Genomic DNA, 24,604 nt, shown 5'->3' on the forward strand with positions numbered 1-24,604 from the left:
TTCGAGGCACGAACTGCAGATCGATATGCATCCCGCTCATTTGGGTGCATATATGTCGGATACATATACACATCTTCATCATCTTCGTTTACCAAATGTGTATGATGAGTCCCCACTGTGTCACGTAATTGACTACGAATGTCTTCAATATCAACATTTTTCTTTGCTTTTGCTTTTTTTTTTTTTTGTCATGCACCGGCAATCGTATCTCTTCTTTCACTTCGGGTGGCACTCTTGGACACTTTTTGGTGTTGTTATGCGGGTCCTTATGCATTAAATGAGACTTGAATCGCGTGATGCCTCCACTTTTCATTACCAACCCACAAAAATTACAAATTGTTCCATTTCGATTAGCCTTAATTGGTGAACAATACTTCCAAACCAGATCTCGCCCTGGCATGGCAGAACCACCTTCACTAGCCATGCTAAATCTATTGCAAGAAAAATACACTTAAATTTAAATCTATGTTAATTAAACTAATTAAATAATTTAGCTAAGTTAATTTTTTTATTCTAAATGTAATTTACTAAATATAGAAATTAATCATAATTGAATATGAAAATAAATCGCAATAATAAAAAAAATTGAGCATATTTAATATTCCATATATAGTAGTTCATGTTAATTAAACTAATTAAATAATTTAGCTAAGTTAATGTTTTAAATGTAAATGTAATTCTATTCTATGATAAATTTACTAAATATAGAAATTAATCATAATTGAATATAAAAATAAATCGCAATAATAAAAAAAATTGAGCATATTTGATATTCCATATATAGTAGTTCATGTTAATTAAACTAATTAAATAATTTAGCTAAGTTAATTTTTTAAATCTAAATGTAATTCTATGATAAATTTACTAAATATTGAAATTAATCATAATTGAATATGAAACTAAATCGATATAATATAAAAAATTGAACATATTTGATATTCCATATATAGTAGTTCATGTTAATGAAACTGATTAAATAATTTAACTAAGTTAATTTTTTGAATCTAAATGTATTATATGATAAATTTGCTAAATACAAAAATTAATCATAATTGAATATGAAAATAAATCCCAATAATCATAAAAATGAACATATTTCATATTCAAAATATACTAGTTCATGTTAATTAAATTAATTACATAATTTACCATGTTAATTAAATTAATTAAATAATTTAGCTAAGTTAACTAGTTTAATGTAATTCTAAATGTGAATCTAAATCACAAATAATCATCTAAAATAAATATATCAATTTATAATTAAATAATCAAATTAACCTAAATTAATTCAATAAAAATATACAAATTAATTGCAATTGAATGTAAAAATAACATTAAATCATCCTTGCAAACATACTAATTAATTAAAAATACATGAATTAATTACCATTGCAAACAAAATTAATTACAATTTAAAACAAACATACCTTAAAATGATTGAATAATTGAGCAACCTTAGAAAAAATTGGAGTAATAAGAGAACAAATGAATCAAAGCAAAAATGGATGAAATTGATGCAAAATGGGCAATTTATAGGCAAAATTTGGGCCAAAATAGCCATTGGAACCTTAAGTTACCGTTGAAATTTAATTTTGACCGTTGGATCACAAAACGGGATCAATCTGGCCGTTGGATCTCTTTATTTCCGTTGAAATTCAAATCTGGCCGTCGGATCAACACGGGCGTGATCTGGGCCGTTAGATCACGTTGGAGAGAGGGCCGATTTTTCGCAAAAAAAAAAAATCGCCAAAAAATCGACGATGAATTGGCGTCCTAGGCGATTTTTCCTTAAAATCGTTGATTTATCGCTAATCTTCGATTTATCACTAATCGCCGATATATCAGTGATATATCGCCGATTTTTTGGAGATTTTTTGCGAAAAATCGGCCCTCCAACTTATTTCCACGAAATGTCATGTCAATTGCCTCCAATACGCTATATATCGACGATATATCGTCGATATTTCGCGACATTTTCCTCCTTGGTCATAGCACCCCTTTAAACTCGTTTACATATGGTCTCTACTAAAAGAATTGAGGGAGTTGTCATGATTAATTAATTAATCATGAATATCAAGATTAAGGAAACAAATCAATATACACAAAGATGATGGTAAAATCTAATTACAAGAATGTATAAAATAAATGATAAGAGAATTATGCAAAATGATTTATTGATTTGATTAAAAAAATATTTCAAAAAAATAATTTTCAGGGAATTTCAAAGGAGTTTATTAAAAACAATTTCAAATTAATTATTTCAATTTATTTATTTACAAAAAAAAAAAAAGTTTCAATTTATTTTCAATTAATTATTTGGATCAATTTTATTTGTGTTCAATTTTCAAAAAAGTTATTTTCACTTACTACTGTTAAAAGAATTTATTACAAAATTTCAATTTTGCAACAAAAATTATTTTTATTTGCTTTTATTAAAAAAAAATGAATGAATTTTTACAACTTTATTTACAAAGGTATCTCAATTTGATTTTTATTTACAATGGAATTAATTTTTTATAAACTTTATTTATGAAAATATTTTCAATTCAATTTTATCATAAAATAAAATTTTCCAACTTTGATTTGCAATAATGACTATCATCCTATTCTTATTTAAAAAAAAAAACTTTAAGACCAAAATCGCTTTTAATTCCATTTTAATTAAGGAAAAATGATTTTTTTTTTTAAAAAAAAAAAACATTTTTTGGACAATCTTATTTTAAAAAAAAAACTTTTGGGACAATTTTTATTAAACAAATAAATTTTCTAACAATTATTACTAAAAACAAATTATTTTGAATTTTAATTAAAAACAATTTTCCAGATTTTCTTAAAAACATTTTTTTGAATTATTTTTAATAAAAAAAAAAACTCTTTTATTAAGAAGAATATTTTCTGAATTACTATTTTTATTAAAACATATTTACTGTTTGTTCCTCTTATTTAAACAAAATTTTTGTTTTGTTCGATATTCAATTCTGTACACAACAAGTAAATGTATACAAACAAATATTTATAGGAACCAATAAAAATAAAACCAATAGAAGTGAGAAATAAAACGTGTACCCCAACAAGCCTATAGCAAGTTCAATGTCTTCATATGCCTCTTTTTCCTCCATGAAATTTCATTCTTTGTGTATCATGAACCCATGCTCAACCAACAAAATCCCAATAGTAGAATGAGCACATGCAAAATAAAAATGACTAAAATGTAAATATGAAGAAATGTACAAAGTTCAAAACAAATGTGCAAGCCCAAGTTCAAACTTCAAATTAGTCCAATAAATTAAAATGAACCAAAATTAACAAATATAACCCAATTGAAATTAACCACATGCCATAAGCCCTAGTTCAAATTTTTTGAATTAATAACCAAAACACAAGCACAATCTAATAAGCCGAAAATATGATAAATTAAAATAAATTTCACTAGGCCTAAGATTCAATATCCCAAAATTCAAGTTCAATTTAATATACCACAATCAAAATCAACTCAATTTAATATGTAAACCCTAAATGTAACAAAAATATACCACAATATTATCTCATGCCCAAATTAAATAATTCAAATGAGAGCCTATATAAATTATCAACTAATCTAACAAATTTCACCAACAAAAAATGAGTCCAAAGTCCATATTAATTCACCAATCCAAATCTCACAAACAATTACCATTGAAATCAAAGGAAAAATAAAATAAAATAAAATCATAAAATAAACGTACACATTTTTTTGGAGACCATGCATAGATAGGAGAGAAAAATTGACAGTGTGTTGAAATAGGAAAATAAAACAAAATAATAAAAAATGAAATAAAATGAAAATGAATGAGAATGAGAAAGAAAATGGAAAGTGATGAGGTGAAAGATGAGGGAAACAGGGGATGGTCGTCAACTGTTGGAGGTGGCATCATTGGCCATGATTGTCTAGGCCATAGTATGGAGATGGGTTTCATGGAAAATAAAAGAAAAGGAAAAAAAAAATATGAAGAAATGAAATGATGAAAATAGGAGAAAATGGATAAAGGAATGGGGCGCATGGTAGTGGAGTGTGGTGCGTGGGAGAGGAAGAAAAAGGGAAGCCCCCCCAAAAAAAAAAAGGGGGAAAAGGAAAAATAGAAGAAAGAGAGGTAGAGTGTCTTGGATGTGGGAGTATCGGGATAGGTAGAGTGAGTAGGATGGGAAAGGAAAATGAGGGAAAATAAAAAAGAAAAGTAAAATAAAAATATAATATAATATAATTTATAAAATAGAAATAAAACAAAATAACAAAAATTAAGATTTAAAGGGTATGAGTGGGCGAAAAAAATCAAATGTATTCGAGTTTAAAATTTAAGGATAAAATTGGGCTCAAAATCAATGTAAAAAAAAAAAATTGGACAAATTTTGGGGTCTACACCATGGTTTTTTATCTCCTCAAATATTTTCCACGTTATATTTATCTGCTTTTTTCTCTTTGTTGTTCTTTAATTTTTATTTTTTATTTAGTTATAGCTTAAGAATCGTATTTATAAATAACTTATTACTTCCTATATTGGGAGTATTGATTTTTTTTCTGCTTATGACTTACATTGATTAAACTATGTAGGAGATTCTAAGGTTACATGATTTGTAATGTGGCTTGTATATTTATTAGAAAAAATAGAAAAAGATAAAATAGAGAAAGGTTACATTTGTGAGTCATTTTTTTGAAAATTTTATAACACAACTATTAACCTCAAGCTAGGTCTAGGTTAATCCACAACTAATATTCACACATCTTGTCAATAAGCAATGTGTTACATTGAGAAACAACCTTTCAAATCATGTACAAAAAACTAGTCAAATAATTAATGACACCCATTTTATTTCAAAAATTAATTCCAAATTTCGTTAATGTTATAAGCTTATAATTTTCTCTTTTATTTCCACCCTATTGATGTCACACCATTTATTTTCAATTTTATATATATATCACAATTCCTTTGCATTGGAATTTTATATGAGGGCAAACACAACAATGAGGTCCTTACTTGATGTACATTGTTTTCTCGCTTCCCGAGGATCCCTAAAGGAACAAATGGACCTTGGGAATGGAGTCTTAATAGCCCAAGGATTAGGAGTACCAAAATTTCTTAAGGATGTACCAAATTTTTTAATGATAATGAAATTTACTTAAGGATGTACCTATGGTTCCAAATCCCATTCTGAGGTTGGGAACGACTTGCAATCACTTCCTAAGGGTCCCTAAAAGATCAAATGGACCATGGGAATGGATATAGGGATCTCGGTAGCACGATGATCAGATATACCAAATTTTCTTAGGGATGTGCCTGGTTTCAAAAATCCATTTTGGGTGAGGAATAACCTCCAATCACTTCCCGATGATTCCTAAAAGAACAAATGGACCTTGGGAGAGGAGATCAAGGTCTTGATAACCCAATGATTAGATGTACCAAAATTTCTTAAGGATGTACCGAGGGTTTCAAAGTCCATTCCAAGATGGGAAACAATTTTCAATGACTTCCCTAGGGTCCTCATAATCAAATGGACCATGAGAAGGGATAAAGGGGTCCCCGTGGCCTAATGATCAGATATACCAAATTTTCTTAAAGATGTGCCTAGGTTTCAAAAATCAGTTTTGAGGTAAGGAATAACCTCCAATCACTTCCCGATTATCCCAAAAGAAACAAAGGGACACTAGGAAATGAAATAAGGATCTCAGTAGCCCAAGGATTGGATGTACCAAAATTTCTTAAGGATATACCAAATTTTCTTAAGAATGTGCTAAATTTATTTAAAGATATATCTAGCCTTCTAAATCCTATTCTGGTGTGGGGAACAACTTGCAACTACTTCCTAAGGGTAAATAAAAAAATAAAAAAATCAAATAGACCATGGGAAGGGATATAGGGGTCCCGGTAACCCGGGGATCAGATGTACCAAATTTTCTTAAGGTTATACCTAGGAATTCAAACTTTGTTCCAAGATGGAAAATGACCTCCAATCCTTTGCTAAGAGTCTCCAAAGGAATATATGGATCATGAGAAGAAAGATAAGGGTTATGATTCCCCTAGGATTGGATGTATCTATTTTTATTAAGGATGTACCTAGGATTTCAACATTCGTTTCAAGATGGGGAAAGACCTCCAATCACTTATCGAGGGTCCCCAAAGGAATATATAGACCATGATAAGGGAGATATGGGTCCATGTTCCCCTAGGAATGGATGCACCTATTTTTCTTATGGATGTACCTATTTTTTATGAAATTAATATAAAAGGCTAACTACATTTTTTTTATGAAAAAATATATTTTCTTTTATATTTCATTTTAATTAAAAATTAAAGATTTTATTGAAACAAAAATTAGATTCACGATCAAGTTAAAACCATAAGAAAAAAATATAAAATGATCATCACTTATTGTGATTTTGATATTATAAATTTAAAATATAAAAAATAATAAAAATAATAAAATAGTATTACAAATATATTTTTACTTTTACGTGTGATAGGATTTACAAAATAAATTATCTTTTATTTAGCATTAATATAAACAATGTTATATCATAAACATCTAAATAATAAAATATAATTTTTAAATTTAAACCTTGATTTATCAAATGCATTACTATAATTAATATTTAAAATCATTAAGTATATTATTTATGGGATAATATTTTCATTTTTGTCAATTATATATTTATGTGTTTATTTAATTTTTTATATTAACTATTTATTATATATTATCATTTTAAAGTTAATATGTCCAAAAATAATTAAAATCAATAAATATGGGGAGATTAGAGAGTGAAAAAAAAAATTAAAATTAAAGAATTTTTATTAGATAATACATTAACATATTTAAAAGAAATTAAATGTCAAATGAGAGATAGAAATATAGGATATGGTGGTAAGAGTGAAGAAAAAATGATAAAAGAAAAAGGTAAAATGTAGAAACGTGGGAAGAAAAAAGAATAAAAAAAAGGTAAAATGTCGAAAATTGGCAAGAGGTGAGATGTGTTAGGGAGTTTATGTGAGAGAAATAAAAAATAAATAAAAAAGGTGATTGGAACAAATTCATAAACATTACTGGGAGCATGTATTTTTTTTTCATTTTATGTTAAAATTGAAGAAGTAAAAGTAAAGTTATAAAAACTATATTTTTTATATTGGTAGTGTATGGTATCACGATTATCCCATTTTTTAAAGTGTCATGAAGAGAGAAAAGTGGGTTGTTGGGGGCAAAAGAGGAAAAAAAAAACCAAGAGCCAAGTAAGAGGGATAAAGGTGCAGTAGACTCCGGAGAATAGTGCCTAGGGAGAGCAAAAAGTAGCAGGACTCCGTATTGTTAAACTTTGATGGGTACTTGAGTACTGAGTACTGTATTATTTAATAATGGCAGGGCTTTGTGTTATTAGAAACAAATTGGAAATTTATTACTTTAGTTAAATAAGGAATAGATTAGTTAAATTATAAATAAATAGTAATAGTTTTTTCCTCTTATATTTTGTTAGGTGAAGAGTAGATTTTCAGGATTATTTTCTCTTCAAAGTTTTTGAAGACTTCTTTTGAGATAAGGGAAATTAATGCAGTTGTTAAATTTTTTTTGAAATAATTTATATATATATATATATACAGTATTTGAAAACGTTTAAGTTATATTCCGTTTTATGCATGGATCAAACCTATTTTGCATGAAAAGTATGTTAGAATTTTATATTTTGTTTTTGACAAATAGATGTGGAGATATTATATGTTGTAAATTTGAATAAATGAAATAAATATTTGACTCTGGTTTGTTTGACCCTTGTCAACGAGATATAATAGTTGACTTTTGACTTTTGGCCCTTGTCAATGCGATATAATAGTTGACCTTTACATTTCTTGGTGGGGAATGTAAATGATTTGAACCCTAACCTCTAGGGGTTTCGATTAGAGGTTACTAGTACTAGTAGTGTTTGGTTCCGTCCACCTTAAAGGAACAATTTGATGCTAGCCACCCATTTGAAAAGTCCCACCTAACTGGGCACCCTTTGATATTTGATGACCATAGTAAATAAATTATTGGAATGTTTTGACTGAATTTGATATGAAAATGTTTGAATCAGAAATAAATGCATATAGTTAGAAATTTTGAATGTATTGGCAAAAAAAAAAAACTTAACTCATAGGTTTATGAAAATGATTTATTACAATATCTCCTATTTTGCAAGTGAATTTGAAATATTTGATTCATGGACTGTATTAATGTTCCTTATTGGGTTGTGAGCTCATTCCTATTTGTTGACTACTTTTCAGGTACCCTTAGTTCGGGTGAGGAGTGATGGCTAGGCTGAGGAATTGTCATCATTAGGATTTGACTTAGAATTTTATGTTAGATTTTGTTTAACTGTTAGTTATGTTCATTTGGATCTTTTGGTATTTGGAAGCTATTTGGATATTGATCCTTTAAATTTTATGTTAGTTCAAAGTTGAGTTTTGGAGATTTTGAAATTTGTTTTAGTACTTGAATTGTTTAAGTTTGCAAATATTTGGACAATGGATTTTGGATAGTGGATGTTTTAGTTTTGAAATTGAATTTTGAGGATTTTAGATTTTATTCCGCTACTCTAAACAGGTATTTGGTAATTGATAACTTCCGATTACAAGATAATTGTTTGGGTCAGGTTACACTATAAGCCTTCGGGTTTGAAGTGTGAAATGACCATCACGCCCTTGGAGTGGGTCTTGGGGCGTGACAGAGTGCTATCAGAGCACTAGGTTGTGATCTTGATGGGAACTTATTTAGTTTACCTTTGGGAATAGATGAGTGACGTATTAGTTTAAGTTTCAACTTCATCTAGTCTAATTCCTTTTATTCCTTACAATTCTGATTTGCTTATTTGACTTCTTAGTGACTAATTTAGTTATACATGTTGCTTTATAAGACACCATGCCACCAAGAAGACTTGCACCTTCCCAAAACAGTCAGGCTAATGATGATATACCTCCTCCACCTGAGGCTTTGCTCCCTATGAGTACTGAAGGGCTTTCTAGATATTTAGGGACTTTGGCTGGCTTGGTTGAGCGTCAAGCTAGAGCTACTGGAAGTAATGGTCAAGGACAATCCTCATCTACTAGGGGTAGCTCCTTTGACAACTTTAAGAAGTTAGGTCCCCCTTACTTTTCTGGTACTTCAGATCCAACAGAGGCAGAGGTTTGGATTATGAAGATAGAGAAATTCTTTGATGTCATTGATTGTTCTGAGGAGCAAAAGTCTCATATGCAGCATTTATGCTAGACAAAGAGACAGACCATTGGTGGCGCATGACTAAGAGGCTTTTGGAGGATAGGGGGCCTATTGTTTGGAGTCAGTTTAGGCTTTTTATAAGAAGTACTTTCCTGACAGTGTTCGACAACAAAAAGTGGGAGAGTTTGTCCGTTTGGAACAGGGGAATTTGACTATGGCCCAGTATAAGGCTAAGTTTACCGAACTATCACGTTTTGCCCCACAGTTGATTGCTACAGAGGAGGAAAAAGCAGTAAAGTTTCAGGATGGACTGAAGTCTTATCTAAAGAATAAGATATCAATTCTGAAACTTAGTGTTTATTCAGAGGTGGTAGACAGAGCCCTTATTGCAGAGAAGGATAATGAAAAGCTTCACCAATATAAGGAACAACAAAGGAAGAGGAATAGAAATGATGGTGCTCATGGTAACCAAGCACAGAAAATGTCTGCTCCAAGTAGAAATCAGAATAAAGGAAAAGCGGCACAAAATTTAGATGAGATTTGTCCTACTTATGGCAAGAAGCATGTGGGTAGGCCATGCTATAGAGAGACAGGAGCTTGCTTTGGTTGTGGAAAACAATGACATATGGTTCGGGATTGTCCAGAGAGTAGGAAGTTTGTATTTGGGAAGCCTAAAGAAGAGAATAAAGAGGATTGATAGAAGCCCAAGGCTCAAGGACGGGTATTTGCTATGACTCATAGAGATGCTCAGGCTACGTCTGATGTAGTGACAGGTACTCTTCAAATTCACACCTTATTTGCTAAAGCCTTATTTGATCCTGTATCAACACACTCTTTTGTTTCCATATCTTTTGCTGGTTTGTTGGGTATGCCGATTGATAATATGGACTTTGATTTATTTGTTGCTACTCCTTTGAGAGATTCTGTTGTGGTTAATAAAATAATTAGAGATTGTTGTGTGATGATTGGGTATAGAGAGATGATAGTTGACTTAGTACTTCTGGACCTTCAAGATTTTGATGTGATTTTGGGGATGGATTGGTTAGCTTCTTATCATGCTTCTGTTGATTGTTTTGGGAAAATAGTGACTTTTAGCATTCCTGGTCAGCCTAATTTTAGTTTTGAGGGGAAGCATGTGGACAAACCACTGCGTGTGATCTCAGTCTTGCGAGCTAGTTCTTTGCTCAGGAAAGGTTGTCAAGGCTTTTTAGCTTATGTTGTGAATGAGGAAAATGATTTAAAGTTGGAAGACATACCCATTGTAAGGGACTATCCTAATGTCTTTCCAGATGATCTACTTAGCTTGCCACCAGAGAGGAATGTGGAGCTCACCATTGATTTGGCACCAGGGATAGCTCCTATCTCTAAGGCCCCTTATAGGATAGCACCTATGGAGCTTAAGGAGTTGAAGATTCAACTCCAGGAGTTGTTAGATAAGGGCTTCATTAGGCCTAGTGTTTCACCTTGGGGAGCTCCTGTTTTATTTGTAAAGAAAAATGATGGATCTATGAGACCCTGCATTGATTATAGAGAGTTGAATAAGGTGACGGTGAGGAACAGGTATCCCCTTCCTCAGATTGATGATTTGTTTGATCAGCTTCAAGGTGCTTATGTGTTCTCTAAGATTGATCTTCGGTCTGGTTATCATCAGTTAAGGACTAGAGGTGAAGATGTACCTAAGACTGTTTTTCGGACTACATATGGGCATTATGAGTTTTTGGTTATGCCTTTTGGTTTGACTAATGCACCTGCTGCTTTTATGGACTTAATGAATAGGGTATTCAAGCCCTATCTAGATCAGTTTGTGGTAGGTTTTATAGATGATATTTTGGTGTACTCAAAGAGTAGGGAGGAGCATGAGTGCCATTTGAGTATTGTATTACAGACTCTTAGAGATAAGCGATTGTATGCTAAACTAAAAAAATGTGAGTTTTGGTTAGACAGAGTTTCTTTCCTTGGGCATGCGGTGACCAAAGATGACATCTCAGTTGATCCTGGAAAAGTAGATGCTGTGTCAAATTGGAGGAGACCTACTATTGTGACCGAGATTTGAAGTTTCTTGGAACTGGCTGGTTATTATAGGCAGTTTATTGAGGGGTTCTCTAAGATTGCCTTACCTCTAACTAGTTTGACTCAGAAAGGGATTAAGTTTGAGTGGTCTGATGATTGTGAACATAGTTTCCAAGAGTTAAAGAACAGATTGGTGACAACTCTTATTTTGACTATCCCTTAAGGTTCGAGAGGGTTTGTGGTGTATAGTGATGCCTCTCATTAGGGTTCGGGTTATGTTCTTATGCAACATGGGAAAGTTGTAGCTTATGCTTCTAGGCAGTTGAAGCCTTATGAACTCATGATTTGGAATTAGCTATAGTGGTTTTTGCACTTAAGATCTGGAGACATTTTCTTTTTAGTGAAACTTGTGAGATATTCACAGATCATAAGAGCTTGAAGTATTTATTTTCCCAAAAGGAGTTGAACATGAGACAGAGGAGATGGATTGAACTACTTAAAGACTATGACTGCATTATTCAATATCACCCAGGGAAAGCGAATGTTGTAGCTGACGCCTTAAGCAGGAAATCTATTGGTTCCTTAGCAGCTATTAGAGGTTGTCAGAGGCAATTATTGGGATATTTGAGGAGTTTGCAAGTCCATATGAGAGTTTTGGACTCGAGAGCTAATGTGACGAACTTTAGAGTGCAACTAGACTTAGTTGGGAGAATTAAGGCCCTACAAAAGAATGATTTGAATTTAGTGCAACTTATAGAAGAGGTTAAAAAGGGCAGTAAGTCTGACTTTGTTTTATCAGATGATGGGATTTTGAGGTTTAGGACTAGACATTGTGTCCCAAATGATGGAGACCTAAGGAGAGAGCTTTTGGAGGAAGCTCATTGTTCTAGGCTTACGATCCACCCAGGAAGGACAAAGATGTACAAAGATTTGAGACAGAACTATTGGTGGTCAGGTATGAAGCGAGATATTGCACAATTTGTGGCTCAATGTTTGGTGTGTCAACAAGTGAAAGCTGAGCATCAACGACCAGCAAGGTTTTTGCAACCACTTTCTATTCCCGAGTGGAAATGGGAACATATTACTATGGATTTTGTGACTGGGTTACCAAGGACCTTAGGGAGCAATAATGCAATTTGGGTGATTGTTGATCGATTGACAAAGTCTGCTCATTTTCTGCCTATGCAAGTTAATTTTTCTATGGATCGTTTGGCTTCTCTTTATATTAAGGAGATTATGAGAATGCATGGTGTACCCATTTCTATAGTATCTGACAGAGATCTTCGTTTCACTTCCAGATTTTGGCATAGTTTACAGAAAGCATTAGGTACTAAGTTGAGTTTTAGTACTGTTTTTCATCCGCAGACTGATGGTCAATCAGAGAGGGTAATTAAGGTCTTGGAAGATTTGTTGAGAGCTTGTGCTTTGGACCTAAAAGGTAATTGGGATGATTATTTACCCCTAGTGGAGTTTGCCTATAATAATAGATTTCAAGCTAGCATTGGGATGACACCTTTTGAGGCATTGTATGGTAGGAGATGTCGATCTCCTATTTGTTGGGATGATGTTGGAAAGAAGAAACTTTTGGGGCCTGAACTTGTGCAGTTGACTGTTGAAAAGGTCTTTTTAATTAAGGAAATATTGAAAGCAGCACAAAGTAGACAGAAGAGTTATGCTGATAATCACAAACGAGATTTGGAGTTTGAGGTGGGTGATCATGTTTTCTTGAAAGTTTCACCTATGAAGTCTATAATGAGATTTGGAAGAAAAAGGAAACTCAGTCCTCGTTTTGTGGGACCATTTGAGGTATTAGAAAGAGTAAGCACTTTGGCTTATAAAGTGGCCTTGCCCCCAAGTCTATCTAAGATTCATAATGTATTCCATGTTTCGACCTTGAGGAAATATATTTATGATCTCTCTCATGTTGTGGAGTTGGAGCCTATTCAAATTTCTGAGGCCTTGACCTATGAAGAGGTACCCGTTCAAATTGTGGATGTGATGGATAAGGTACTACGACATGTTGTTGTCAAGTTGGTAAAGGTCCAGTGGAGCAATCATAGTATCCGAGAGGCCACTTGGGAGTTAGAAGAAGAGATGAGAGAAAAGCATCCTCAATTATTTCAAGACTCGGGTATGTCAAGTTTAGAGAACTAAACTTTTGTTAAGGAGTGGAGGATGTAACGCCCAAGTTTTTATTTTTAGGGGTAATTTAGGAAATTATTAATTTAATAATTTAATTAATTAATTAATTAATTTAATAAAAAGGAAGATGGGTGGAAAGGTAATTTTACGAATAAATACCTTAGGTATAAATTAGAATTTTGTTCTTCTTGTTCTTTTCTTAATCACATTCCTGTTCGCTAAGAGTTCCTGAGAACATAAGATTGAAGTCAGATTTCAGGGTTTGAAGAACATATCTCTATAGGTAAGATTCTAATCCCTACATTAATATTTTATATTCATTAGTTAATTTTTAAGCACATTAGATATTTTTTGGAAAACCCAAATCTAGATTAGGGTTAGTTTTTTTTTTTTTATTCGTTTTAATATCAAATAGTGAAAATTTAAGATTTTGATTTATTGTTGGAATTGGGGAGATCTTAAGTTGTTTTAGAAAAAAAAAAATTCCTATGAAGATTTCGATTTAGATTAGGGTTAGTTTATTATTTTTTTTAATTCGTTTTAATATCAAATAGTGAAAATTTAAGACTTTGATTTATTGTTGGAATTTGGGAGATCTTAAGTTTTTTTTTTTTAACAAAAAAAAAAAACGCGTGTGCACTGGTTGCATGCGTGTGGGAATTGTGCATCCACTTTTTTTTGTAAGGATTTCATGGTTGAAATCTAGTTGGTGGATTTTCACATACTCTATTATTAGACTTTGATGGATACTTAGGTATGTAATATTCAATAGTAGCAGGACTCCGTATTGTTAGACTTTGATGGGTACTTGAGTACTGAGTACTGTATTATTTAATAATGGCAGGGCTTTGTGTTATTAGAAACAAATTAGGAATTTATTACTTTATTTAAATAAGGAATATTAGTTAAATTATAGATAAATAGTAATAGTTTTTTCCTCTTATATTTTGTTAGGTGAAGAGTAGATTTTTAGGATTATTTTCTCTTCAAAGTTTTTGAAGACTTCTTTTGAGGTAAGGGAAATTAATGCAGTTGTTAAATTTTTTTTGAAATAATTTATATATATATATATATATATATATATATATATATACAGTATTTGAAAACGTTTAAGTTATTGATTCGCATGAATACCCAGTCGGGTCATTTAATCAAAAACATTTATAAAACCTATGACCTCATACTAGTGTAGCAAAGCTACTATAGTATAGTGGCTCTAGGGTCGAACTCTGGGATGGGTTTTCATTCTACCAGTGATATACTCATGATTAGAAATTAAATTTAATGATTTCCTTTATCAAAAACTTAAAGCTTAAAAAGAAAATAAAATTTGTTTTGAAAGTATTTGAACCTAAATTAACATAAACTAATTAAAAATGGAAGAAAGAAAGTTTCTCGGAGCTAAGGATTGCTAGGATCAAGTTTAGAATGCAAAGTGGAAAATTCCGGATTTTTCTCCTCGCATTGGGGATTTAACCTATAGTTATTTCCCGAACCGGTGTAGGTTTAACAATGAAGATTTAATCCATAAAAATCAATAGAAATGGTAGTCAAGGTCCATTAATGGCTTTAGACACTATATAGGTCTTCACCTTGAACCACTTTCCAATGGCTCGTACATGATAACTAATGGACTAATATGGATCTAGCAATAAGCATCCATAAAGACCTGAAGCTTACCATGTATTGGCCATTCAAAGTGATTCTAAGGGATTTAAAGCAAAACTTTAGATTAAAAAGCCATTTATGAACTTCAACTACCTGAATTTAATGCACGAGCATTTTCCACCTTTTCATCTGGACTTTTCACCTAGCTTCCTTCACTCCAAGAAACCAAGAGTTTAGCCTCTCATCCTCTGAGAAAACATCCTCAGAGGTTGTTTGGCTTCCAAGAAAGAGAAAATAGTAACGAGAAAATAGAAAATAAGAGTGCTATGTATATTGCTAAGTGTTCAGCTTAACACTCGGGTTCCATGTCTTCAAGAGGTGATTTCCACCCCTTATATAGTTTTTACAAAAGCAAAGCTTTTCATTGGCTTGATACAAGGAGAAGAAAGGAAATTACATCAAAAGAAACTTAAGAAAATATCTAAAGTGGAGTCGGCAAAAACAGAGGAGATTTCGCACCACGCAAGGGGTGTGCGAAATTAAAGGAGGTGTGCGAAATTCGCACACCATTCAGAAGGTGTGCGAAATTTTCGCACACCTGGAGCAGTTTTCTTCTGAAGGTCATAACTTCCTTGTTTCAGCTCCAAATCGTGCACGGTTTGAAGCGTTGGATTCTTGACTTCTTGAGCTTTGAAACGGTATATAGCATGTAAAAAATGGACTTCGGGAAGTGCTCCAAAAGTGCCAAAGAACACTGCAGCTGCTGTCCTCAGATTTCCTCCTTGCTTCTCTTTTGATTTTCTTTGCTTCTCTTTGCTTTTCTTCTTTGGTTGGCTTGTCTTAATGATCCAAAAAGATGTCAAAACACTAAAACTAGCCACAAATATGATTAGAAGTCATTGCTAGGTCCTTAACATGCCAATTGGAATAAAGGTGAAGAATTACTACACAAAAGTGCTTAAAACAATATGACTTAAAGGTGTAAAATGGCACTTTTGGGTAGTAATCAGTTATATTCCGTTTTATGCATGGATCAAACCTGTTTTGCATGAAAAGTATGTTAGAATTTTATATTTTGTTTTTGACAAATAGATGTGGAGATATTATATGTTGTAAATTTGAATAAATGAAATAAATATTTGACTCTGGTTTGTTTGACCCTTGTCAACGAGATATAATAGTTGACTTTTGACTTTTGGCCCTTGTCAATGGGATATAATAGTTGACCTTTACATTTCTTAGTAGGGAATGTAATTGATTTGAACCCCAACCTCTAGGGGTTTCGGTTAGAGGTTACTAGTACTAGTAGTGTTTGGTTCCGTCCACCTTAAAGGAACAATTTGAGGCTAGCCACTCATTTGAAAAGTCTCACCTAACTGGGCACCCTTTGATGTTTGATGACCATAGTAAATAAATTATTGGAATGTTTTGACTGAATTTGATATGAAAATGTTTGAATCAGAAATAAATGCATATAGTTAGAAATTTTGAATGTATTGGCAAAAAAAAAAAAAAAAAAACCTTAACTCATAGGTTTATGAAAATGATTGATTACAATATCTCCTATTTTGCAAGTGAATTTGAAATATTTGATCCATGGACTGCATTAATGTTCCTTATTAGGCTGTGAGCTCATTCCTATTTGTTGACTACTTTTCAGGTACCCTTAGTTCGGGTGAGGAGTGATGGCTAGGCTGAGGAATGGTTATCATTAGGATTTGACTTAAGATTTTATGTTAGATTTTGTTTAACTGTTAGTTATGTTCATTTGGATCTTTTGGTATTTGGAAGTTATTTGGATATTGATCCTTTAAATTTTATGTTAGTTCAAAGTTGAGTTTTGGAGATTTTGAAATTTGTTTTAGTACTTGAATTGTTTAAATTTGCAAATATTTGGATAATGGATTTTGGATAGTGGATGTTTTAGTTTTGAAATTGAATTTTGAGGATTTTAGATTTTGTTCCGCTACTTTGAACAGGTATTTGGTAATTGGTAACTTCCAATTACAAGATAATTGTTTGAGTCAGATTACATTGTAAGTCTTCGGGTTTGAAGTGTAAAATGACCGTCATACTTTTAGAGTGGGTCTTGGGGCGTGACATTTATTGCCTTTCGAACATCATCCTCGGAAGCTGCTGCAGTACTGTGGGTGCTGAGAAGACTGCAGATGAGACTGAGAAGGAGAAACCACAGAGAAGAGTTTTTTTGTCTTGCCATTAGATGATGGTAAGCTATGCGCTTCGTGGTGTTTGGACATGTATACATATATATACTGGAGCCTTCCAATCCCCTCTCTCTCTCTTAATCTAATGTTACACCTTCCAGGACATTTCCAATCATTTGTATTTAAAAAGATAAAAGGAATAAAGAGCAATGCACGGAGGAATCGAAAGGACTCACCAGTCATCCCCCATATACCAAAGGCTGTTTTTCTTATTGAAAGATATGCACATCAACATCTACTTTACATCTCTTTCAATAATTCAATCTTTTTATTATTATTATTATTATTATTATTATTATTATAACTTCCTTTAAGAAAGAATTTTGTTAAAGTCATGGATAAAGCGCAAAGATTATACAAAGTGAGAAAGTACCAAAGCATCAATAATTACAGTAGACTTCATTTTTAGAATTCCGTTCCATTATTAATGCTCTTCAATTTCCAAAATCAACTATCATCCAATAATTTTTTTAAAATATATTTTATATTATTTCCATGAATGGTGCAGTTTTGTGTCTCCCAGATATAGAAAAAAAAATTCATCTTTAATTTCTTTATAAAAAAATAAAAAATTAAATATGATTATGATGAATTATAAACTTATATATTTTAAAATTATTTAACTTTTATATAAATAAAAATAAAATAAAATGAGTTGAAAACATAAAATTATATTTTTTTTTTTACTTTTTAAATTTTTTTAGGATATCAAATATTAAATTAAGAAATGTGCTTTATGTAATGTCTCTCTTTTAAGTTCTTAGGCCCGTGACTCGCGTGTTAGAGAAAAGATGAGAAGATTGTGTCAGTCCAACGACAATTGATTACGATTCTATGTAGTTGTAATATTTTGTTTTGTTAAAATTTTTAATTTTTTTATTTATATAATATAAAATATAAATATATTTTTTCTTAAAAAAATTATACTTAATCATTTATATTAATTTTTTCTTAATATTAAAATTTTTATATGCTGAAATTACATATTCATCCACACAACCTTTGAAAATAGGGAATTACTCTTTATATTTAAAAAAATAAAGGAATAAAGATCAATACACTAATCAATCAAAAGGACTCACCAATCCTCGATAATACCAAAGGCTGTGTTTTTTTATTAAAAGATATATTCATCAACTTTTACTTTACATTTCTTTCAATAATTCAATCTTTTTTATTATTATTATAGCTTCTTTTAAGAAATAATATGGTTGAAGTCATGTATAAAACTCAAAGATTATACAAAGGCAGAGAATGTGTGTCAAAGCATTTATCATTATTATATTAAACTTCATCTTTAGAACTTCATTCCATTATTAATTCTTTTTAATTTCTTTTTAAGATATTATTACCAACTTTTTTTCTCAAATATTTTTCATTTTTTTCATTTTTTTTTTCTCCCTCCAATTATTTAAATAAATTTTATATTTTCCCATAAATCGTGCATTTTTTGTGTCTTTGATTACCACTAAAACATGTTTCCAACATAAAATTTCTTTAGCATCCAAAGGTATGTGTTATGTATAAAATAATTCTTTTATATATTAAATAAAATATCTTTTTCCATGAAATGCCCTTTCTTTTTAAAAAGTGGAGCTTAGCCTGTCGATTTCTACGAAAGTGGTCACGATATGGATAGGGTGCAGGAATGGTGGGGTACTCAAGTGGAGTCCAATGCCAATCATGGGGTGAAAGGAGACGACTAGCTTCAAATTGTGCATGAAAGCAAAAATCTCTTTACATTATACTTAATTGTCCAAGAATATTGAAAATGAAATCACGTTTAATTTCATTAACATTATATTTGGTTCGTATTAAAATATATATATATATATATTTAAAAAGATAATTTTTTCATATTTGGTTTCACAATGAAAAATACAAAATAATAATAATAATAATAATAATAATAATAATTTAATTTTAATGTAATAAAAACAGATAAATAAAATAAATTTAAAGAAACAAATAAAATAATTTATTAATTTTAATTCTAATTTTCATTGAGTTTAACTTTTATTCTTTATTTACTTTCTCTTATAAATTTTCTTTCAATTATTCAAGAACCAAATATACCCTATAAAAAATAATAATAAATTAAATATAATTAAGATGAAATAAAAACGTATATATTTTTAAATTATTTAATTTTTATATAAAAAAAGTTTTAAATTTATAATTTATATATTTGGATCTCTGCTACAGGTGATTCATCTTTGCCGCCCGAATTCAAGTAAAATGTTCTAATTTGGCACAATGGGAATTTATTATAACATAGTATTGGTTTAATTTGTTTCCATGGATTCCAATTGAGCCAAAAATGGGTCCATATTAAAAATAAAAAATAAAATAAAATAAAATTCCTTCTCCATAATACCTTCACTTTTTTTTTTCATTTTTTAAAATATGTAGCTTTTATCAAAATCTTTTTAATTTCAATTTTTTTTTCACTATTTCATCCATTTATATTTATTAATTTTAATTAATTACGGATATCTTAAAAACAAAATAATAATATATAATAACTAATTAATAAAAATAAATTCATCAAATATCATGCTAGCTTTTGATGACAATTATTGGTATATTATTAGTTTTCCCAGTCTAGCAATTATGATAATATACTCGAGTATATTATTAATTGAAAGATGGTAAAAATCGTTCTTGTGAGTGTTTTCAGGTGTTAGAAATTTCAATTCATTGAAATCTTAGGCGTGTCAAACTTTAAACCAATTGGTTCAAGTTGTGTTCGATTAGGCTCAAAAGTGATTGATCAATTGTTATCTAAAGATGACATTTCTTTCACTTTTTTTTCTTTTTTTTTTTTCCATTTTAATGTTAATATGAGCCATTGGACTAAACATGAATCCATACTGTTTACACCCATTTTCCGTGTGAGGGAGTCATGGCGGAGAGTTTGAGAGTTTTGAACTCAAGAATCTCTTTCAAGTGAGAAACTTAAATGGGTTGATCCGATGTTGTGTCCGTCCATGCTCTCATTCTCCTTATCTAAAACTCAAATGCCTTCTTGTGTGTGGATATTAAGAAAAGCCCAAGGTCACAATTGGATAGATTTTTAAAAAGTCCCCTATAAAGATAGTGGAAAGCTAAAATTCCTAAGATACAGGGAAAACAGCTAAATAAGATTGAAGATCTTAAATTAGATAAAATGTTGTGCTTGCCGCATCATTTATTTCAATCTTATAGATAGTACCACAAGAACACCAGGATTCTGGAATTTTAGGTGAGGGCTAATACAACAATGGGGGTCCTCACTTGATGTACACCATCATCCCACACCAAAGAAGCAGAGACTATGTTGTCACCTACCTTTCCTTCAACCTTCAACACAAAGGATAGCTTCTGCATGAGGGATGTGAATGATAAAATGCTTGGTTCAACTTGGATATCGAGTCCCTCTGGAGCACCTATAACAGTTGCTTTATACGTAGACACCGATGATCCAACGTTTGTGACAGTCCTATTGAACATGCCAGTGATGGATTCCTTGGTGAGGCTGGAAAGAGCAAAGGACGGGTAATTTAGATTCCTGACGGTTCCATTTGTAGCTGCAGAACACACACTATTATCCCCGGTGACAAGCCGTAGAGCCTGAGTACTATAACCTTGCCCACACAAAAATTTTACATAGTCAATCTCATCGGCGTCATATACCAGACCAGGATCTATAGCCTTTACAGGATCTATATTGCCCGCACCATATGCAAATTCGGCTTCCGGATTATTTTTAGCACTCATGGGAGTAGCTACAAACACACAAAGGATAGAGATCCATTATTATCAACCCTTTCATAATTTTAAAGGCTAGGAACCAAATTAGACATTACCAGTAGTCATAAGAGCAGACTTAATGGCAGCAGGAGACCAGGTGGGGTTAAATGACTTGATGTAGGCAGCTGCCCCGGAAGCATGTGGGCAGGACATTGACGTCCCGGAAATTATATTGTATAGCACTTCTCGATTATCACCTTTTACTCCAGAAACTGGAGCAATTGGTGGCCAGGCAGCTAGAATGCGGACTCCTGGGGCTGCTATGTCAGGCTACATGCAGCAAGATGACAAAGTCACGATGAATGTCAAACCTCTAGCAAGTGTTTATGAACCAAGGAAACAGAGGTGTTTTCACATGAAATATGTATTATTGTTCGTAACATAGATTAAGAAAAACACTTATGCTTTCGCAAATAAAAATTATAGAAGTAGGATCAGAGATGAAAAGGCTGCAGAATAAATGAGAAGAAAATGGAGAATAAAAGCGTAAGTTACCTTGAGAAGGTCGAATGAAGCTGGGTTTGGACCCCTTGATGAGAAGGAGACTACGTATGGGGCCAATGCGTCACTAACCTCAGTACTCTTGAATATTGATGCAGTTGGGTTACTGTTTTAATGTAATAAGACCGAGTGCCGTACAAAGCATAAAGCATATCACTTATATAATTTACATTCACCTCCAAATAAAAGTAAGAAAGATGTGTTAATTGATACCTTGTTGAGTTGATGTAGTTGGCAATACTGCTTCCATCTCGTGCGCTAAGGTGAGATGCAGGCAAGGGAAAACTGCGGCTGGAATCTTTGGGGAGTGTATCTGCCATCAGAGCCCCAACAGCACCCGCCAATAATGCGCCAGTCCCATTGGTCTTGATATCACAAAGGACAATTTTACCTTTAACTAAATTTGGGTTCAATGTGCTTGGAAAGCAAAACCTGCATTTCAATAGTCAACGTCTAGTAATCAAAAATACACTCTTCAAAAATCATGAAATCTAACAACTTTCATTTTCCATTAATTCTATTTCTTTGATCTTTAATAAGTACCTAGATCTGTTCCCACTAAAACCTGCTGCAGTATTCGGGGCATCTCCACCATAAATCAAAGGATACATGTCATTGAGCTCAAATGTGTTTATTGAAACTCCCTACACAAAGGGCAATGATATAACCTCCAAAAATCAGATCAACATAGTTGGAACTTTAATTAATGAAAAAATTGTCTGTGATGGTTATTAGTTCGAAGTGTAAGCAAATGAACTGCCATGAAGCTTACTCACCTCAAAAACCTTACTGTCGCCTAGTTGCACCTTGGTGAAGAAATCCCGGTCTATGGTGCTAGCAGCCACGGAAAGAGACCAAGGCGAGAAATTTGTGATGGAAGCAAGAACAGGTCCATCGTTACCAGCAGAAGCTGATGTTAGTATCCGTTTTTTCATTGCGTGAAAAGCTCCAATGGCAATTGGATCTTCAAAATATTTTCGGGGAGTTTTACCCCCTACTGAAATGGAGATTATATCAACCCCATCAGCAATTGCATCATCAAATGCTGCGAGAATATCAGCATCAAAACAGCCATCAGACCAACATATCTTATACACAGCTATCCGAGCTGATGGAACCCCGCCCCGAGCAGTCCCTAAGCCAAAGCCCATGAGACTTGCCATGCTAACTAGGCCCCCAGCTGCAGTGGATGCAGTGTGTGTCCCGTGGCCTTCTGAATCTCTTGGGGATTGAAAATCTTCTTGCCTAAATTGTCCATTGCTCCGATAGTACTTGGCTCCAATAATTTTACTGCAATAACATTAATTGAAACTTTTGTTAAGGATATATAGTCTTTCGACTTTTAGAGCTTTTAATTATAGTAGGGTATTTAAAGACTCTGTCCTTAAGATTTACTTGTTGCAAGTAAAATTGGAAAAGCCTTGGCAAGTCCCTATCCATTTGCTAGGCGGTGGACCAAATCCTTCATCATCGAAGCTGTCAGATTCTGGCCATATTCCACTGTCTAACACTCCTATTATTATGTCACTTTCAACACTAGTTCTTTTAACTTGCTGGGGAAACCCCACGAAATCCCATGACCTTGTTGTGTGGAGCTGTTTCTTTTCGTTAGGAAAAATCGAGACTACCCCGTCCATTCCTGAAACTCCAAAGTTACAGTTTATTTGTTAGCCATATATAAAATGCCCGAGTTACTTCCGAAATATCCAATTAATTGCAGAAAGATGAATTCCACCCACCCTTCATTTGCTGCATTTCCTCCTCTGTGAGCTTCGCTACAAATCCATTGAAACTCCTTTTGTAACTGCGGACCAGAGAATTTGATGCCCTACTGCTGCAAAGGCATTCCATGGGGAACATTAGGCACCATATATATATATGCAATAAATAAATTAGAAAAAAAAATTAAGATGGATACTGACCTGCCAAAGACTTGCTGCAGCATGTCGATGTGAATGGCAGATGCCGAGAAATCTCCGGCAGGCTTGGCACCCATGTACACAATATACTCCTGCATCCACAATATGTTTGGTGCAAATCCAGTTTATTAACACTACTCAACCATGATTGTCAACACAAGATTAATCTTAATTTTTCTGCCATGCATGTAAAAATTAGTAGGCCATGGCCCATGCTTCATGCTTTATGGAATGACCAGACCATTAAGAACAATCAAAAGAGAGATGGGTGTATATTGCCTTTCGACCATCATCCTTCGAAGCTGCTGCAGTACTGTGGGTACAGACCAGAGTACAGATGAGACTGAGAAGGAGAAGCCAGAGGAAAGAGTTCTTTCTTGCCATTAGAAGGTAAGCTATGCACATTCTGGTGCTTTGGACATGTATATATACCCAAGCCTTTCAATCCTCCAGTAAACCCCTCTGTAATACTGAATGATGATAAGTACTAAAAACAAAATTAATCAAGTTGTATCAGGTTTGTATTATAATTTCATTTTTTTTATACCCAGTTTTGTCTCATTATTTTATACTTTGATTTTATTACTTTTTACCTTAATTTTATTGATCTATACTTAATTTCATTACTTGCATCATCATCATCGTTGATTTAAACTTTATCGTACGCTTTCAATGATCAAGGTACAAAATCCAACCATTTAAACCTTATGATACACATTTGACGATCAAGATACAAAGTCCAATATACCTTAATTTTTTCTAATTTTATGGTACATATATTAAATGCTTGAGTTACACATTGTTAGACATTTCAAATGATTTATATTTAATAAATAAAGAAAGAAATAAACAACACCGACCAAATGTCCTCATGATTGTGACCTTAATATACCAAAGAATTTTAAGGACTCGTGAGTTATGTCTTGGCAAGAATATCTTGACCCTAATAGCATTAGGTCCATAGAAAATGAAAGACCACTATTTGATGAAAGAAAATTTTACATCGGCATCTACTCTACAACTCATATAAAAACCTTATTAGTATGAAATTTCATCAAATATCTTTTTTATCATTTTTATTTGATATTTTTACTATCTTTCCTCTAATTCGAAATAAGGTAGATATTTGATAATTTTTCAAACCAATGAAATTTAGTTGTATTTAACTAAAACTTGAAGGAGAAATTAACCTAA

The 24,604-nt window shown here is 32.2% G+C and overlaps 2 protein-coding genes across 3 annotated transcripts in view; both read right to left on the reverse strand.

Annotated features, from left to right (window-relative positions):
* LOC117928130 (cucumisin-like) overlaps positions 1-17,203 on the reverse strand; it is a 30,922-nt gene extending 13,719 nt beyond the window's left edge. The window contains exon 1 of the mRNA XM_034847993.1: positions 17,084-17,203. Coding sequence (XP_034703884.1) covers positions 17,084-17,191 — 108 coding nt within the window. The 5' untranslated portion in view covers positions 17,192-17,203. The remainder of the gene's footprint in view (positions 1-17,083) is intronic.
* A 3,133-nt stretch (positions 17,204-20,336) lies between these two features.
* LOC117928129 (cucumisin-like) lies at positions 20,337-23,819 on the reverse strand. 2 transcript variants are annotated; one of them, XM_034847992.1, is made up of 10 exons: positions 23,690-23,819; positions 23,414-23,502; positions 23,231-23,322; positions 22,887-23,130; positions 22,268-22,781; positions 22,035-22,135; positions 21,705-21,923; positions 21,486-21,597; positions 21,047-21,260; positions 20,337-20,965 (listed from the first exon to the last, which is right to left on the reverse strand). In XM_034847992.1, the coding sequence occupies exons 1-10, from the start codon at positions 23,813-23,815 to the stop codon at positions 20,439-20,441; spliced, it is 2,238 nt and encodes a 745-aa protein (XP_034703883.1). In that variant the 5' UTR covers positions 23,816-23,819; the 3' UTR covers positions 20,337-20,438. The 2 variants fall into 2 exon arrangements, with proteins under 2 accessions (XP_034703883.1, XP_034703882.1); XM_034847991.1 differs by having other exon boundaries at positions 23,231-23,325.
* Between the last annotated feature and the right edge of the window lie 785 nt (positions 23,820-24,604).

This window comes from Vitis riparia, chromosome 13, assembly GCF_004353265.1.
Source record: "Vitis riparia cultivar Riparia Gloire de Montpellier isolate 1030 chromosome 13, EGFV_Vit.rip_1.0, whole genome shotgun sequence".
NCBI lineage: Eukaryota > Viridiplantae > Streptophyta > Magnoliopsida > Vitales > Vitaceae > Vitis > Vitis riparia.